This window comes from Aegilops tauschii, chromosome 7 (genome assembly GCF_002575655.3).
Source record: "Aegilops tauschii subsp. strangulata cultivar AL8/78 chromosome 7, Aet v6.0, whole genome shotgun sequence".
Taxonomy (NCBI): domain Eukaryota; kingdom Viridiplantae; phylum Streptophyta; class Magnoliopsida; order Poales; family Poaceae; genus Aegilops; species Aegilops tauschii.
This window is the reverse complement of record NC_053041.3, coordinates 587,653,982-587,672,334: the sequence shown is the minus strand read 5'-3', so window position 1 is coordinate 587,672,334 and position 18,353 is coordinate 587,653,982. Positions and strand designations below refer to the sequence as shown.

The window sequence follows — 18,353 nt, the reverse complement described above, 5'->3', positions numbered from 1 at the left end:
CATATTTTTAAAAGAACACATGTTACAGAGATTATCTAAATAAATTATTTGCTCCATCCTTGCTTCTTAAGAAACATCTGAATTAGTCATAGTTGGAAGCTGAGTAATTGGGAATAGTATCATTCGCATCAAAATTTTGTGGATGGGAGACTAAGGCATAGCCTAGTGGTGGAAAGGAGGTGATGCCTTCCCACCCACCCAGGCTTAAGGCATGATACTTGAAATTTGGGTTTGTTGCATCAATCTCTACTCCTAATGTCTCAGTCCATACGTTGTTTCGTTTCGTTTGCTCCCTCTCTCCCATCCAACGAGAGGCCACCCCTCGATCCCATCTCTCTTCCATAGATTTTTTCTATTTTTTTAACCGAAACAATCCCCAAATAAACCCCACAAAGACCAAACGATGGCATCCTTTCCATGCCACGCCTCCCTTGCACAATAAAATTTCCAAACAATATGATCCTTTCCAAATAATAGCTTCCATACACAACAGGAATCAAATCGCATCGCAATCGTAATCAGATATACAACGCCAATCAATCTTTTCGTTCTTTCCATCTTACACCACCAATGCCCAAAAATAAAGCGACCAATCATACTCTGTCCATCTCACGCCTTCCATATACAACAACAAACCAATTTTCAAATCGTTTCTGAGCGGGATGGGCGAGGCCTGTTTCTCCATGCTTCCAGGTCTCTGTTTGAGATTTCGAAACGAGATTAACCCAAGGTATATCAAAATGGTAAATAAACTTATGAACCATTTTCGACAAGGCAGTTGTTTTGAGTGTGGAGATTGATAATTCTCAAATGACCTCTCTCTTTAGGACTATAGATAAAATCCTGTACCGCCAAAGATGGATTTTTTTCTAAGTCCTTCCTACTCCAAAAGGTGGATTTGTTTTTTTACATTGTATGTGTTTCATTGTCCAAATGAAAAGTCACCATAGTCGGCCTCCCTGGCGTAATACTGATCCTCATTGGGGAGCCCTGCCTAGTACTCAAATATTATGTTTGGAACAGGTCAAAACCTAGCCTTGTTTTCATAAGAACTGGAAGGTTTTATTTGTAGATAAGACTCAAGTGTGGTCTCATGTGCGTAAAACTAGATTTACAATACGAATATTTATTCAACTCCCAATCAAATGAACAATACATGATACATATTTACATACAACAAACAATCTTATTAGTACGCTTTACATATCATTGTTGTAAAATACTAGTTTAGTAGTGCAACAATTAACTAATTGTGGTTGTCAGCCCAGAATTGAGCCTGGAGCCAGTCCACGGTCTTCTTCTCCACCTGAAAGGCCTTGGCCAAAACATCGTCTGAGATTGGCGGCTTTGAACCAAACACAGCGTTCGCAATGGTTATGGCCCCAGGGTTTTGGCTGCTAAGTCCGGCAATTGCAACTGCTGGCTTGTAGGGGTTGGGGTTGAACTGGAAGTGGATGAGTCCTTGTGGGAAAACAAACACATCACCCTTGTTGAGGACCTTCCAAAAGAGCTTGTTATCTGGGTTAGATGTGACAAAGCCAACATAAAGTGTCCCTTCAAGCACGGTGAGGATCTCAGAGGCACGAGGATGAGTGTGTGGTGGGTTCTCCCCCAAAGGTGCATAGTCAATGCGTGCTAAGGAGATACCCAGTGTGTTGAGACCGGGGATCCTCATGACATTGAGCAGTGTGACAATGGATCCCACCTTGCTCATCTTTGTGTCCCTAGGCATGTCAAGTTTGGCCGCTAAGAAGAAGTCTTCCGCAGTCACCTCCTTTGGGTCTTTGCAGACAAACCCATTAACAAACACTGCATAGGTGCATAATAAAAAGAAGCATGTAAGTCAATGACTTGTAATGATATTATCTGTATAATGAATATTTGCAAATTTTAGACTTTGCAACTAAGGAAGCTTGGAAGTACATACCATGTGAGCTATTGTCAGCCACACAGAAGTCCTGGAGAGGGCTTGGATCAGAAGCCATGGCCTGCCATGAGGCCAACGCGATAAGAGCAACCAGAAGGAAGCTGGAAGAGGAGGCCATTTGGATTTTTTATGTTGAGTGGTGTTTCCTAGAGAGGTGTTTCAGTGTTTGTGGGTGGTGTGTTCTGTCGTACTTGTGTGGTTTGCCATACCAAAGGATGTATGCGTATATATAGCAGCAGAAAGAGTTGGTAAAGGTTGCGAACAAGTCAAAGAAGATTGTATGGCCAGATAGAAGTGGTCATTAAGCCGGTTGAGTATGCCAACTAGCTGCAGCATTAAGAAGCTTCATCGTCCACTTCATTTTAATATGTTCTAGTGGCTGACTAATCTGACTTGGTCATGCATGTGTGAAATAGTAAACCACTGGACATGTATGCGTATTTGGTAGTACCTCCCTAGTTACGTGATACCTCTGCTCACACCTCCAAAAATCTGAACAAATGAGCATGAAGAAAAATTAAGTTCTTTTATTTGCAAATATTTACTTGAACTGAACTGATATTTTTTTCAAAACTCAACTGACAGAGATTATGCGAACATAAGTTTTTGCTCCATCCTTGCTTCTGAAGAAAACAATTGACTTGGTCATAAGTGGGAGCTGAGTAATTGGAAATGGTACTCTTCCCACCATCTGCGCAAACACTAAAGTCACTAACGATTGCTTCTAATGTGATACTGCATAAGTTTTCATCATGCATGCAATCACCTGCAGGTGTACGCATGGAAGAAGATACCGAGCACATTGTGAATGCTTCTTAGGTTATCCGTGCATCAATGTCACGCATGACGAACATGAATAAGAATGGCCAAGTAACCTCCCTTTTCGTTACCTATACTACACGTGAAATGGTCACTGTTGATGGAGTTGTCCATATGTGACCGAGTCTTAAGCAAATAACTAGTCATGGTTGGAGATCCCATACAAACTATGTGGAGAACCCGGCAGTTCTTTTCAATATATAATTTTGTTCAGTTCATAATACACGCTCTATAATAGACCACTTAAACCTCTTTTTTTTTTTTGAATCAAGACCATTTCAGCCTTGTTAACCTTCACAAGGAGGGCCGGTCGTCTGCTTGACTTGCTTTAGCTGCGCGATCTCCGGGGCATGCTATATCCTCTCATCCCACTATAGCCATACCACAGTGTACAGATTTAGAACATCGTACGAAAAATTCACAATATAAATATTATTTAGCAGACTCTATGAAACGTGGGTCCCACACATTACTAAATGTCGGTAGAGGAGTATATATATGCATTGGACTCTTTTTGTAGGGATTGTTTGGATAGCAAGTTTATGGAGAATCGGTTCTCCTTAAACTTGAATTTATAACAACCTAATATGCTGTTTGGATTAGTTAACAAAAATCCTTGATAAAACCGAGTTTTGCAGAAGTAAAAAAAGAAATCTAGTGTATAGAAAAATGACTAATAGTACTTTTTTTTTTCTAAAAACGGGTTATCCGTACACGGTTTCTCCACATCACACATTACCTTGGACAAGTCGCGCTACATCAGAGGTTCGTCTAAAGCGTGTTTTCCTAAAAAGCATCCAAAAACCGATTTACTAAAATCGTGCGTTTAACCCTCCACTATCCCAAAAACCACGTATGGTTTTCACTCATGAAAATATATCAATAATTTTCAATACACAACGAACATTTGAAGATAAATGTGTCAAACACGTATGTTGGTTGCATCTATCAGTTTCATAAATCCATGGATTTTTCTTAAAACATTTTCTTAAATGTTTCGAAAAAAATCTGTTCAGCAAACTTTTCCTAAAAACAATTCAGGAAAAAAATGTTATCTTTATGCTACTATACTTATTTTCTCCCAACTGATAGAGCCATCCATAAAATAAAATTTCGAACCGAAGAGATCTATATTCCATAATTACCGAAAAAGGTAATTCGCCCCGCTTTATAAATAAAGCAACGACCGCAAACATACAAGCATCCCACCGAAGAAACAGAGGTCCACAAACACCACACACCCAGCACACGACACGCAAACAACGAAAGTACAAAAGAAAGTTCAGAATACGCTGGGAGCTACATCTCAACACACCCACAAAAAGCAATAAAGACTCAAGGAGGGTAAAGGATCATGAGTAGCCTGGCCGCCACCTCCTTGTGCTTCCTCGTCAATTTGTAGATCGCCAACTTATCCCGCCACTTGGATAGAGGCTTTCACTGGTGCAACAAGCCACACCGCTTGTAAATCGCATCTGTTGCCCTTGAAGGAAAAATATGCTCAATAACAAGTTTATTTCGATCACACCACACAGAGTCCATGCCAAGGTCCCAAAATTCACCCACATCAATCAGCAAACCTGGCCCGAGCAACCGGACACTAGTTGGTGCTAGTCAGGGAAGTTGGTTGGGACTAGCCATTGCCCCAGACTTCCCTGAAGCAGCTCCACAAAAATTGGGCGGACACACAGTAAAAAAAAAAGTGGTTCGGGTCCTCCGCAACCCAGCACAGTTGGCATTGGCCATCCCCCAGCCCATTCCGCTTAAGCACTTGGTCACCCGATGGCTGCCGCCCTCTTATTAGTTGCCACAGGAATACCTTAATTTTTGGTGGCAACTTGCTCTTCCAAAGGTCCTGCATCTCCTCTTGCTCACCTCCCGCCGCTAACCTATTGTACTTGTACAGCGACTTGGTGGAAAAGATGCCAGAGGGCTCCAAAGACCACGAGGTGACGTCCGGGTCCGTGGACAGGTTGATTCCATAATTGGGCGTAACGAACAGAAAATAAAGGAAGGGGAGAAGAAAGTTCGGGGTTTTTTTGTTTTTTTGAGGAGACGAAAGTTCGGGAAGTAGCGACGCGACGCGAGTAATGGGCTTAATGCAGAGCTGGGCCTAACGACGCGACGCTGCTAATTAATCAGGGTAAATGGCCCGTGCATTGTATATCCCACACGAGTCCTTAACTAATTTGTAACCCATCCGGTCGCCCATTGTGACCTGCCAGGTTGCATCAAAGAAGAATCCTCGTCGACTTCGTCGCCGCCGCTCTTCTCCCGCACGCGGCGATCATCACGGTGAGATGCTTCGTCCCCGCCAGTCGTCCTACGTAATCAACTTGCTTCTCCTTGCAGTTGCTTTCCCCTTTTATTCGCGACGAATCCACCCTAGCTAGCTCTTTCCGCGATAGATGAAATCTGTCACATCTGAATAGGAGATCGTTGTTGTCGCTGATATATGTCTGCATATTCAGGATTTCAGTTGATCTTTCTCGGGTTTTTTCCGACCATCAACATGGTTCGTAGATTTTTGGAAGGGACTGCTTATATGAGGGGAATGGAGTTTACAAAACAGTACTCCCTCCGATCCATATATTACTTGTCGCTGGTTTAGTACCAGGGATAATTCTTGAACTTATAAAGAGGGGGATGGTTTTGAATTAGTTTTCACAAATTTATTCACATTAATCCATGCACTTCTATCTTCAATCCTGTAATTCGCAACTGAAAAACATGCAAAATCTTGTAGTTCTACTAACATTTGGATAAAATATTCTATAGTGGAGTTTGTTGGCCTTCTGAAGACGTGGAAGGAAAGGAGCCGTAGGGCATTCCAAGGACCAAAGATCAATTATCAATGTGTGAATCTATTTATGTTTAATTTGCACCACAAAGACGCAAACAGAATAGATCTGATCTAATCCAGTTTTTTAGTTTGTGGCATTCTAGGGTAGCTCCACGAAGTTCCTCCAAGGCATTACGACGAGGTAAAGAAATATTTCTTCGTCTGCAACGTAAACTGGTTTTAGGGTTTTTTATGTTTAGATGAGCATGATTGAAAAAATATTGGACCTCAGAAATAAAACCCAAAGATCGTATTTGTGCTTGGTGAGCTGGGGATGATTATTACAATTAAGGGTTAGTGTTTACATTTTTTTTAGCATCATTGTTCGAAACTTGTTTTAATCAATTTTATAAATGGCACACCACAAACAAAATGTAAAATAGATGATTTAGTCTGAACCCATTTTTCCTGTACACAGTTTGCTTAATAACAATCGTCTGCGGAGAGATCTTTCATTAAACACTATTATCAGTAGGATGCCGCGCCGCCCTGGTACAATAACATCTAGTCCCATTGTCCACTTGACTTTCAAGACTCAATCTGGAAAAAAGTGTCGTTGCTTCTATAGTTATCAGCTTTTTCATATCTGCGACCAAATCTCATACGGAACCTTGTGGCTTGTGCAGTAATGTTCAGACCCATACCTTGCTTTTGTAAGTATTATCTTTTGCATATCTAGTTAAAATATCAGTAATAAGTGCTCCCTACATCCCAAAATTAGTGTCTACTAAAATTGAGACACTTAATTTGGGACGGAGGGTGTAGTAATTGGGCAAGGAGGGAAGAAATAACAAACTTGAGTAGGGTAAAGCTACTATCTCTGTGTGTTTCTCCTTTTCAAAGTCTGGTCGGAGCACAATATTCCAGAGTTGTATTCTTATAGGCTTTCAATATAACCCGTGACCTTGGCCGTTTATCTAATTTTATAGTCCCTCCGTCCCAAAATAATTGTTGTGGCCATGACTCTTATTTTGGGACAGAGGGAGTATATAATAACAACAAACTGTTAATATGCATGATTGGTATGTCTTGTGGTCTTCTTATTATATTTTCTGGTGTCCTCACTATTTAATTTTTGGGTTACAGTCTCACAAAATTTGTTACTCTATTTGGCTCTAATAATTGATTGTGATTTTTTTATTTTGCTCATTTTGATGATCTGAACTAGAACACTGCCTAATTTTGAATGCCTTAGTTGACCCTGTTTTGCTAGTGCAGGAGTAGAAACCGATCAATTGAAAACATTCGGATAAAAAGGGAATATCATGGCTACTAAGGAGTTATCGATGAAGCTCCTGATTGATACCAAGGCTCAGAAAGTCTGCTTTGCCGAGGCTGACAATGAAGTGGTCGAGTTCCTGTCCAGCCTCCTATGCCTCCCGATGAGCACCGTCATCAACCTGCTCACCAAAGAGCGTATGGTTGGCAGCATTGGGAATGTTCTCGATAGCCTGGAGACGCTTGATGCCACGTATGTATTCTCAACCAAGGGCAAGGAGCCCTACATCAAGCCAACAATTTCCCCCGGTATGCTCTCTCCCTTGCAACAGCTGATGGGGGATGCACAGTTAAATGCCTGTAGCAGATTCTTCACCTGTGAGGGGAAAAGATGCTGCTACACAAGCCATAGTTGTGGGTATTTTTCAGTTGCTAAAGGCAGCAAATGCCCAAGTTGCTCCACCGGAATGAACAAAGCTATACTGCATGTCAAAAGTGAGGGGTTTGTGGTCGGGACAGCCACGTATACAGTCAAGGACGATCTCTCGATGATACCGGCGTCCAGCGTGGCAAGCATTGCCTTGCTCGCCCAGTGCGGTGTCAAGGACCTGAGCATGCTGCAAGAAAAAATGGTGAAGATTGGCAAGGAAGAGGTTACACACATACTCTCTTATTTTTATCACTAGTTTCCCATGTGGTTTTGATTAATTGGTGCAGTTCATGATATCTGTGTTGGAATGTCAGGCGCTAGACATACTCCTTGCTTCGCTGAAGTCCAAGACCGTCCTGACTGATGTCTTCCTTCAGACAAGAAAAGCTCGTTGCAAGAAGGAAACTGTTGCTTAGTTATGCGGCTATGCCTCAGTAAATTCACCAGACATGTCATGCAGAAATCACCATATGGCCCTGGTGGATGAGTGAGTTGTGAGCTGCCGGTCTGATTGCATTGCCTGGCCATTCTCTAGGTTAGTGGACCAAAGCTAGTAGGCTGCTTAAATTAAAATCTCTGTTGACATCATGTACTGTGTGTGCCACTTTTGCCAACAGAGAGTTTTAGGAGATTTTTTAGGAAGATATTTGTATGAACCTTTTTTTTGGGATTTGAAACAAGCTTCTGAATTATAAGCCGTTTTCACTATTGACTTCCTTGCGCGATATCTTCGAAACTAAATCACATGTTGTGTCTCCTACGCCTCGCCAAGTCAGAAGTCAGGTATGAGTGATGACACACATTAGAGAGCTTGTGGTCTTTGAGTCCCTAGAATCTTCGGCCCTAGATCCGGGATTGTTTTTGGCGCTTCGTCCTGTCATGTCGATAGTGGTCGCAAGTGTGATGCCAATTTGCTGTAGTTAGTGTCTCTCCCATGTCACCGTTTTTTCGATGACGTCATTCTTTCCCAACCGTATGACAATGAAGCAGCGGTTCAACATTGTAAAATCCTACTTCAGACTGGGCGTCGTCTGTTTGTTTCTTTGAACCGAGGGTTAGAGAAAATTGGAGATGTAACAGAGTAAGCTAGGGAGAATGGTTAATGTTAACTTTAGTTTTTCTATCAAAGGTCCTTGTTGTGTTGGCGGGGGGAGATTTCTCCACGTGAATATACTGCTAGATATATCCGCTTGAGCATCAATTAATATGAGACGGAGGGAGTTACTGAAGTGTAACCATGATTACAAGACAAAATTACATAGAACGTTTGCACATGCGGAGAATTAGCTAGCGTCCTCATCCGTAGAACTAGATCTTCGGTGACGGTAACAATATGAACATCGTAAGTAGACTAGAAGGCCTTATGTCGCATGCACCGAGGGGAGGGGGTAACATGCAACCCCAAAGATCTGCAATCAGGTGTGGCGGCGGGATGCCTATAGGCGCTGACAAATCCTATAGGAGAAGCAACAACGTAGGAAGATGTGGTTACTGTCTTCAGGGCCTTGGTTGCACCTGGAACAGGAAGAGTTGCTGATGATGTGTTTTGCGCAACAAATTTGCCTAGTAGAGCCTCGCACCGAAAAGAAGCCACGCGAAGACCTTGAGTTTTTCTTAGGAACCCAGGAGCCGACCAAGGTTTGTTATTGTTTATGTGTGTTCCTTTTTATTCCATCGAAAATAGTTTTTTCATAAAGCGTCTGAAAATAATTTGTTTATAATTGATAAGTAATGTTAGAGCGTCTCTGAAAAGGGGGCCGCTACGCGTCGGCCGGCGGATCCTTTTAAAAGATACGCCACCTCGTGAGCCGTGAGATCTTTTTGAAACATAGGTTGTGTTGCGGGATTTGTTTTGCAACATAGGTCCTGTTGCAGATTTTTTTTCTGTCTTCACTTTTTTTTTGCAACAGAGGTATTGTTGCAGAAAAACTTTGCAACTGAGGCGATGTTGCAGATTTTTTTTCTTTGTCTTCTCCTTTATGCGGTGTTATAGAAGAATATGTTGCAGAAATCTTCTTTGCAACAGATCGAATGTTGCAAAAAAAAGAACACCATTGTCGTTCGCCACAAGCTCCCACCGCACGGTGGTGGTGGCGAGCGGCGCCACCCGTCCCCGCCATCGCGACGCCGTGGGCGAGTGAGCTCCGACCACTTTGCCTCATCACCATCGTCCTCACCAGTGAGATGTACGTCATTGATAGGCACATGAGAGAGAAGTTGGAAAGAGATAAGACGAAAGAAAGAGAGAAAGAGATAAGATGGGGAAGAAAAACGTGGGTGGTCCAGTGGGCCACGTGTCAACCGAAGGGAGCGGTGGATGCGGCCGTGTAATCAGCCGGCTGATGGGATCTTTTCCCCTCTGAAAAGCGAGTTGCAAATACTTGGGACCAATTAGCACTAACTCCCGTCAAATTGACAGCGGAAATTGCAAACAAGTTTAACTGGCATCGTATGCTACTTGGTACCTCTATTTTATTTTCTTAGAAGAAAGAATAGGTAAACACGTAGTCCAACTGAAACAAGTTCGATTCGAGGATACGTGCGTGCACCGGAATACGGAATCATCAATCAACACGAAAACAAACGAACAAAACAGAAGCGCATCGACCTGTGCAGTCCTTGTCGATCGATCTCGTGTTCGTAATCGATCTGTTTCGACGCGTGGATGGCCCAAACAAACCCCCGCCGCCGCCGGCCGTCCATGGAGGATCCATGCCCGGTCCTCCCGGACGAAGTCATCGAGGGCATCTTCGCGCGGTTGCCGGCCAAGGCAGTGCACCGGTGCCGCTGCCTCTCTCGCGCCTGGGCCGCCACGCTCGCCTCGAGCGACTTCGCCGACCTCCACCTTCGCCTCGCCAACCGCCACGGCGGCCCAAGGATCCTCTTCGTGGAGAACTCTCGCGGTCCGAAATTGCAGGTGTGGTCGCCGGACAGCCATGGTCGTAAGACTCTCATGGAGCTCCCCTGTTCTCATGATGTTCACGGCCGCAACACAGACAACCTCCTCCCGCGCCTCGTCACGCAGCAGTGCCGCGGTCTCTTCATTCTTCAAGCTGCAAGGACGCAGTGACGCACTACGTCCTCAACCCATCCACCGGCAGAATGGCAGCGCTCCCGGAGAGCGGGGCCAAGGGCGACCCCAGTATCACACACCTAGGGTTAGGCTACGACACGCACACTAGGACGCAAAAAGTTGTGTGCATCTGCTGCCTCCCAGAATCCGTGAGATACAAAGTTTATGAGATCAACTCCGTCCCGGCGCTCTGGAGGCCAGCAACGGGTCGTGCTCCTGAGAAACCACCGCTGGATTGTGTGAACAACCATCACGACATGAGCGTCTTTACGCAGGGGCACGTGTATTGGTTGGACAGACGTAAGCTAACTGCCTCTCACTCGGAAGAGATGTTCGTCTTCTCCTTCAACCTTGACGATGAGGAGTTTGGAACTGTGCCGTTGCCGCTACCAATCGTTATGGAGAGAAAGTTTCAAGACCATTATAACTTGACCGAGCTCGGCGGCCGCCTGTGCATCTTCCATTCTGAGATTTTTGGCCATGTGACGACTGGTCAACACAATCTCTGGTTGCTGCGTGACCATGATACGGGCATGTGGGATCTACATTGTCGAATCAATCGATACACGCTGCCAGCAAAGGTCGCCAACTTAATGCGCCCTGGGTACTTGTTCAGCCTACTCACCATCATCGACAATGGCCGCCGTATCGTCATACGGCCAAGCTACTACACATATGATCCAAGCTTCAGGATGTGTGCATACGTCCCCGTGATCGACGACACGGGGAACCTCCTCGATGGAAGCAACGGCTTGGTCTCTGATAATAGCATGACATTACAACACGCTGTGTTGTATGAGGAAAGTATCGCCTCCCCCGGGGATGTACTAGCAACCTAAAAGTTTACAGACCGTGTCTTGATTCTTTTTTGAAGTAAAACTGCTGAGTGCTGGATCTGAGGAGCTAGAGGGGGTCCATATATCAGTGTCTCAATTGTGGCAAACATTTCAGAAATTGGACACGTATCAAAAGAAGTCAGCTTATTAGGCCAACTATCCAAAGCTCAAAAGGTTTATTACAGCTTCCCCGGTGTCCAATAGGGGCCAGAATGACCAATCAAGTGCAACAAATATAGCACAGGATATTTGGTTTCAGGTGGACTAGTGATGATGACGTGGGTGATTTTCTCTGATTGCACTTTTTCTTTATTTTCTCATTTTGTCGTAATTTTCGGCGTGTGCATTATATATCGACATTTTATCTAACTTTTGATGTTGTGTTGGTGGAGATGGCGGATGCAATTATCTCCATGATGTTACTTTATATACATACAAAAGGTTAAGTGGGATTATCAATTACACTAGCCCATATATATGACATCCCAACAAGTCGATTTCCTTCAAGCCCATGTTGTCAGTTACGACAGTTTATATGAACGGCCTTGTTGCCAAATGTGAAGTCACATATCTAGTCAGCATCAGGTTGAGATCATAGTAGCATTATCAAAGCCAAAAAAAAAAAGACACGACCAAAAATATCATGATGCACATATAATGCGATCGATCAGTCCCATAGATGAAATTTCACATGAAAATCTCCATAAAAAATTGATGGACGTTGACAATACTTACCATGCCGAGACGTTGGTCTTGTCTAGTGTAATTGGGTTTTCTTTCTGTTTCTAGAGTATCACCTTAGGGCATCTCCAACAGTAATCCATAAATTTTCTCCCGCACCCGTCTGTGGGCAGGGGGATAAATCCACGGACACGGATGTGAGAGGAGGACATCCAATGCTAGCCGCATACATCCGGCCTTCGTCATTTTTTTTCAAGTCCACACAATCAAATAGCCGAATGCAAAGGGTATAATGTTCAAATAGCCACATGCAACACTAGTTTAAACTGGAAAAAGTTCAAATATTACATCCAACATGCTTTTCCCTTTCACCGTCCACTGATACTCAATCAGATCTTCCTTCAGCTACTCGTGAGTTGGTCGATTCCGAATTTGTTGATGCATTTGAATAAGGAAAACTCTTTAATTCATCCGGCTGATTTCTAAGAAATTAAGCCTCCTCGTCTGCGCGCCACGTGTCAATTGTCCCACCTAGGCTGGTGCGTCTCGGTCAACGCTCAGCCTCACATCCCGCATCCACGCTTCCCAGGAACTGCTCCATTTCTTCCCATTTTCCCACGCGTTGAGCCTAATGAACCTCGCCGGAAATTCTTTCTCCGCCGTATCCGGCAAGAGGCCCTGGAGACTCACAGAAGTGCCTCTCCGATTGCAGCCACCGCGCCGCTGACGCTCGCCGCAGGCCTCCATCTCCGCTTCGCAACGCAATCTCACAGCAGACCTCCACCAGACGACCTGCGCCGACGCAACAGCGCTGCTGCTGCAACACAACACCGCCGTTCATGGCAGCTGTGACCACCTGCTGAAGCACCAACGCCGTGGAGACATGGCAGTGCCACCGCACCAGACCTCTTGCTGCAAAGCAACATCATTGTCTAGGCGTGGCACGCCATTTGAGCGGACCACCTTCTCCAATGCAGCTTCGCCGCCGGGGCTTCAGCGGACCACCTGCTTCAATGCAGCTCCGCCGTCGGGCTGCAGCGGGCCACTTGCTCCAACGCAGCTCCGCCGCCGGGGAGTGGCTGTGCCATTGCAGCGGACCAACTGCTCCAATGGAGCTCCGTCGTTGGGGCTTCAGTGGACCACCTGCTCCAATGCAGCTCCGTCGCCGGCTGCAGCAGGTCACCTACTCCATCGCAGCTCTGCCGCCGGGGAGTGGCAGCAGCGTCCTTGTAACCTCGCATGCAATAATGCAAGGTGAGCGGCCGCCGGTGCATTGTAGCATCAGATCCGCGCGTGCAGCAGAGCGTTGCCCCGGAAACTAGCTTGAGTGGTGCCGCTGAATGCGCTGGAAGTGCGTGGCGGTTGTGCTACGACGCCGCCGAAAAACGTATGCGGGCTGCTCTCTTCACTTCCTCGGCGGCGTCTTTCTTTTTCTTTCTCACGGTAAATGCGGGGGAGTGCGAGTGCGGTTGGTTACAGGAAGGGGATGACTGGTGTGATCTGACGGCTACACAACGCCCGATCCAACGACCGACGAGGCGGATGATCTTTCCTCTCACGTAAGTCGGATGATTTGTAGCGCCTGCCTTTGAATAAACTCTTCAAATGTGACTGAATTCTGGTCCGGAAGTTGGATATGATCACCCATGTTCTCAAATTCCGGAGTTGCGGCAACATCGTCACCCTCATCATCAACGATCATGTTGTACATGATCACACAACATGTCACCACCTCCCACAAGGTCTCCATATCCCATTGTTTTGCAGGTCCACGAATAACTGCAAAACGAGTCTGCAGAACTCCAAATGCCCTCTTGACATCCTTTCTAGCCGCCTCATGTCTTTGGGCAAAGTGAGCCTTTTTCTGGCCAACTGGCTTTGAGATTGTGCTGACAAAGGTAGCCCGTGGAGGATAGATACCGCCAACCAGATAGTAGCCATGTTGTACTAATGTCCATTGATAGTATAGTGGCAAGGAGGAGCTTTTCCTTCAGCTAGCCTCGCAAACAACGGCGACCATTGCAGCACATGGATGTCATTGCGAGACCTGGGCATGCCAAAGAAAGCATGGCAAATCTAAAGATCCTGTGATGCAACTGCTTCAAGAATGATTGTGAGATTCTTAATATGACCTTGATATTGCCCTTGTAAAGCTTTCGGGTAGTTCTTTCATTTCCAATGCATGCGGTCAAGAGATCCAAGCAAACCTGGCCACCCTCTTACTTTTAAGATTGCCAAGAGTCTCTTGGTGTCTGCTACATTTGGTTCTCTCGAATACTGAGATTCGAACACCTCGACCACGGCAGTTGCATACCTAACCTTGGCATCTCCGCATATGCTCTCAAACATCCGTAGGTACTCGTCCCATGAATCAGCCGGCGTGCCATATGAAAGAATTCCGGAGTGCGGCCGTGCACTTCTCGTAACCAGAGAAGCCAATCATTCCCACGGTGTCCTTCTTCGGAATGAAGTCGTTGGACCGGATGCCATGGTACAAACGATCGAAGACAGTCTTGCGCATCCGAAAACACCGGCGAAAATGGTCAGCGGATAGTATATCAGGGGCAAAGTAGTCGGCCATCAGTGTCAAGTAGCCGCGCGCCCTAATGCGGTTGAGCACTCGTTGACCCTTGATCGAGCCCTTGAAATTTAGAACTTGCTGAAGGAAATATGCCCTAGAGGCAATAATAAAGTTGTTATTTATATTTCCTTATATCATGATAAATGTTTATTATTCATGCTAGAATTGTATTAACCGGAAACTTAGGGCCAGTTTGGTTCATTGCCTGGGCATCATGCCTGGATGAAACTGGTGGCTGGCCTGCGCCTGGTTTTTCTATTTTTCTGGCCTGGCCAGGCAGCCTGGGGAGACACCTGTTTTGATTGCTACCTGGGCCTGGAATGACTAAACAAGGTATATGTGTGACAAAGTAGCCCACAACCCACCTATAACCTACTAGTTTAGCGCCAGGCTGGTTTTAGCCTGCCTCCAGGCGAGCGGAAGAGGACGCCTGGGAGGCTAATCATATGCCTGAGCGACCCAGGCCACACTAGTTCTAAAATTCTATGGACTCCAACCAAACAAACACCAGGCAAAGTTCAGGGACGTCCCAGGCCAGGCAACAGGTAGCATGGACGCGAACCAAACTAACCCTTAGTACATGTGTGAATACATAGACAAAACAGAGTGTCCCTATTATGCCTCTACTTGACTAGCTCGTTAATCAAAGATGGTTATGTTTCCTGACCATAGACATGTATTGTCATTTGATGAACGGGGTCATATCATTAGAGAATGATGTGATGGACAAGACCCATCCGTTAGTTTAGCATTATGATCGTTGAGTTTTATTGATATTGCTTTCTTCATGACTTATACATGTTCCTCTAACTATGAGATTATGCAACTCTCCGAATACCGGAGGAACACCTTGTGTGCTATCAAACGTCATAACGTAACTGGGTGATTATAAAGATGCTCTACAGGTGTCTTCGAAGGTGTTTGTTGGGTTGGCATAGATCGAGATTAGATTTGTCACTCCGTGAAACCGGAGAGGTATCTCTGGGCCCTCTCGGTAATGCACATCACTATAAACCTTGCAAGCAATGTGACTGATACGTCTCCAAAGTATCTATAATTTTTGATTGTTCCATGCTATTATATTATCCATCTAGAATGTTTTATATGCTATTTTATATGATTTTTGGGACTAACCTATTAACCGAGAGCCCAGTGCTAAATGGAGTCCAATTGACCTAAAATTTCACGGAGATTGTTTTTGGACCAGAAGAAACTCACGGAGTATTGGAGATGGGCTAGAAGAGTCTCGAGGCACCCACGAGGGTGGGGGGTGCGCCCCTACCCCGTGGCCGCCTCGGAGACCCCCCCTGACTTGTTCCCGATGCCAACACCTCTTATATATACCCAAACTTCCAGAACATAACCTAGATCGGGAGTTCCACCACCGCAAGCCTCTGTAGCCACCAAAAACCAATCGGGACCCTGTTCTGGCAACCTGCCAGGGGGGATCCCTCACCGGTGGCCATCTTCATCATCCCGGCGCTCTCCATGACGAGGAGGGAGTAGTTCACCCTTGGGGCCGAGGGTATGTTCACCCTCACCGGTGGCCATCTTGATTTGGCACGATCTTGATGTATCGCGAGCTTTGCTACTATAGTTGGATATTATGATGTTTCTCCCCCTCTAACTTCTTGTAATGGATTGAGTTTTCCCTTTGAAGTTATCTTATCGGATTGAGTCTTTAAGGATTTGAGAACACTTGATGTATGTCTTGCTTGTGCTGGTGACAATGGGATATTCAGGTGATCTACTTGATGTATGTTTTGTTGATCAACTTGCGGATTCAGTGACCTTGTGAACTTATGCATAGGGGTTGGCACATGTTTTCGTCTTGACTCTCCGGTAGAAACTTTGGGGCACTCTTTGAAGTTCTTTGTGTTGGTTGAATAGATGAATCTGATATTGTGTGATGCATATCGTATAATCATACCCACGGATAATTGAGGTGACATTGGAGCTAGGCGACATTAGGGTTTTGGTTGATTTGTGTCTTAAGGTGTTATTCTAGTACGAACTCTTGGATAGATCGAACGGAAAGAATAGTTTCGTGTTATTTTACTACGGACTCTTGAATAGATAGATCAGAAAAAATAACTTTGAGGTGGTTTCGTACCCTACCATAATCTCTTCGTTTGTTCTCCGCTATTAGTGACTTTGGAGTGACTCTTTGTTGCATGTTGAGGGATAGTTATATGATCCAATTATGTTATTATTGTTGAGAGAACTTGCCCTAGTGAAAGTATGAACCCTAGGCCTTGTTTCCTAGCATTGCAATACTGTTTACGCTCACTTTTATCATTAGTTACCTTGCTGGTTTTATATTTTCAGAATACAAAAACCTATATCTACCATCCATATTGCACTTGTATCACCATCTCTTCGCCGAACTAGTGCACATATACAATTTACCATTGTATTGGGTGTTGGGGACACAAGAGACTCTTTGTTATTTTGTTGCAGGGTTGCTTGAGAGAGACCATCTTCATCCTACGCCTCCCACGGATTGATAAACCTTAGGTCATCCACTTGAGGGGAATTTGCTACTTTCCTAGAAACCTCTGCACTTGGAGGCCCAACAACGTCTGCAAGAAGAAGGTTGTGCAGTAGACATCAAGCAATTTCTGGCGCCGTTGCCGGGGAGGTTAGTGCTTGAAGGTATATCTTTAGATCTTGCAATCGAATCTTTTAGTTTCTTGTTTTATCACTAGTTTAGTCTATAAAAGAAAAATAAATAAATGGAATTAAGGGTGCCTCATATGCTTCATCTTTTTAATGTCTTTCGCGAAAATGATGGGAAGGAAAATTGTGCTCAAGTACTAGAAGAAGAATTATGTAGAATGCTTGGCATAAATATGTGATTGATGAGCATGATTGTAATGTTGTTAGTATGAATTCTTTGAATACCCATGATGCTAATAATATGGAAAGCTACAAGCTTGGGGATGCTATGTTTGATGAAGATGAGATGTTTAACCTCCCAAGTTTTGATGAGCAAATTTATTATGATGAAAACATGCCTCCTATTTATGATGATTATTGTGATGACACGTATGCTATAAAAAATAAAGATAACCATGAAACTTGTCATCATGATTTTAATTTTTAATTGGATTATGCTTCACATGATAGTTATTTTGTTGAGTTTGCTCCCACTACTATTCATGAGAACAAATTTGCTTATGTGGAGAGTAATAAAAATTCTATGCTTGTAGCTCATGAAAAGAATGCTTCATGTGATGGTTATATTGTTGAATTCACTCATCATGCTACTGAAAATTATTATGAGGGAGGAACATATGCTTGTAGGAATTGCAATAATATCAAGTTTCCTCTCTATGTGCTTAAAATTTTGAAGTTATGCTTGTTTTGCCTTCCTATGCTAGTTGATTATTGTTCCCATAAGTTGTTTGCTCACAAAATCCCTATGCATAGGAAGTGGGTTAGACTTAAATGTGCTAGTCATATTCTTCATGATGCTCTCTTTATGTTTCAATTCTTATCTTTTATGTGAGCATCATTGAAATCATCATGCCAAGCTAGGGGCGTTAAACGTTAGCGCTTGTTGGGAGGCAACCCAATTTTATTTTTGTTCTTTGCCTTTTGCTCATGTTTAGTAATACATAATTCATATAGCCTCTGTTTAGATGTGGTTTTATAGTTTTAATTAGTGTTTGTTCCAAGTGGAACCTTTGGGAAGACTTGGGTGAAGTCTTTGCGATCTTGCTGTAAAAAGCAGAAACTTTAGCGCTCACGAGATTAGCTACCATTTTTTACTGGAGAGTGATTTTAGGCTGATTCTTTTTGCAGATGATTAATAGACAAATTCCTCACGTCCACCAATTTATTTGAGAATTGTTGGAGTTCCATAAGTATTCGAATGATACAGATTACTACAGACTGTTCTGTTTTTGACAGATTCTGTTTTCTATGTGTTGTTTGCTTATTT

The 18,353-nt window shown here is 44.2% G+C and overlaps 2 protein-coding genes across 2 annotated transcripts; one reads left to right on the top strand and one right to left on the bottom strand.

The window, feature by feature from the left end:
• Positions 1-1,021: 1,021 nt before the first annotated feature.
• LOC109747902 (germin-like protein 8-11) lies at positions 1,022-2,200 on the bottom strand. The gene is made up of 2 exons (XM_020306949.4): positions 1,928-2,200; positions 1,022-1,809 (listed from the first exon to the last, which is right to left on the bottom strand). Exons 1-2 carry the CDS (start codon positions 2,043-2,045, stop codon positions 1,247-1,249), a joined length of 681 nt encoding a protein of 226 aa, XP_020162538.1. The 5' UTR covers positions 2,046-2,200; the 3' UTR covers positions 1,022-1,246.
• Positions 2,201-6,633: 4,433 nt separating this feature from the next.
• LOC109747897 (uncharacterized) lies at positions 6,634-7,652 on the top strand. Its single transcript, XM_020306943.2, has 2 exons — positions 6,634-7,459; positions 7,551-7,652. The coding sequence occupies exons 1-2, from the start codon at positions 6,854-6,856 to the stop codon at positions 7,650-7,652; spliced, it is 708 nt and encodes a 235-aa protein (XP_020162532.1). The 5' UTR covers positions 6,634-6,853.
• Positions 7,653-18,353: the final 10,701 nt, after the last annotated feature.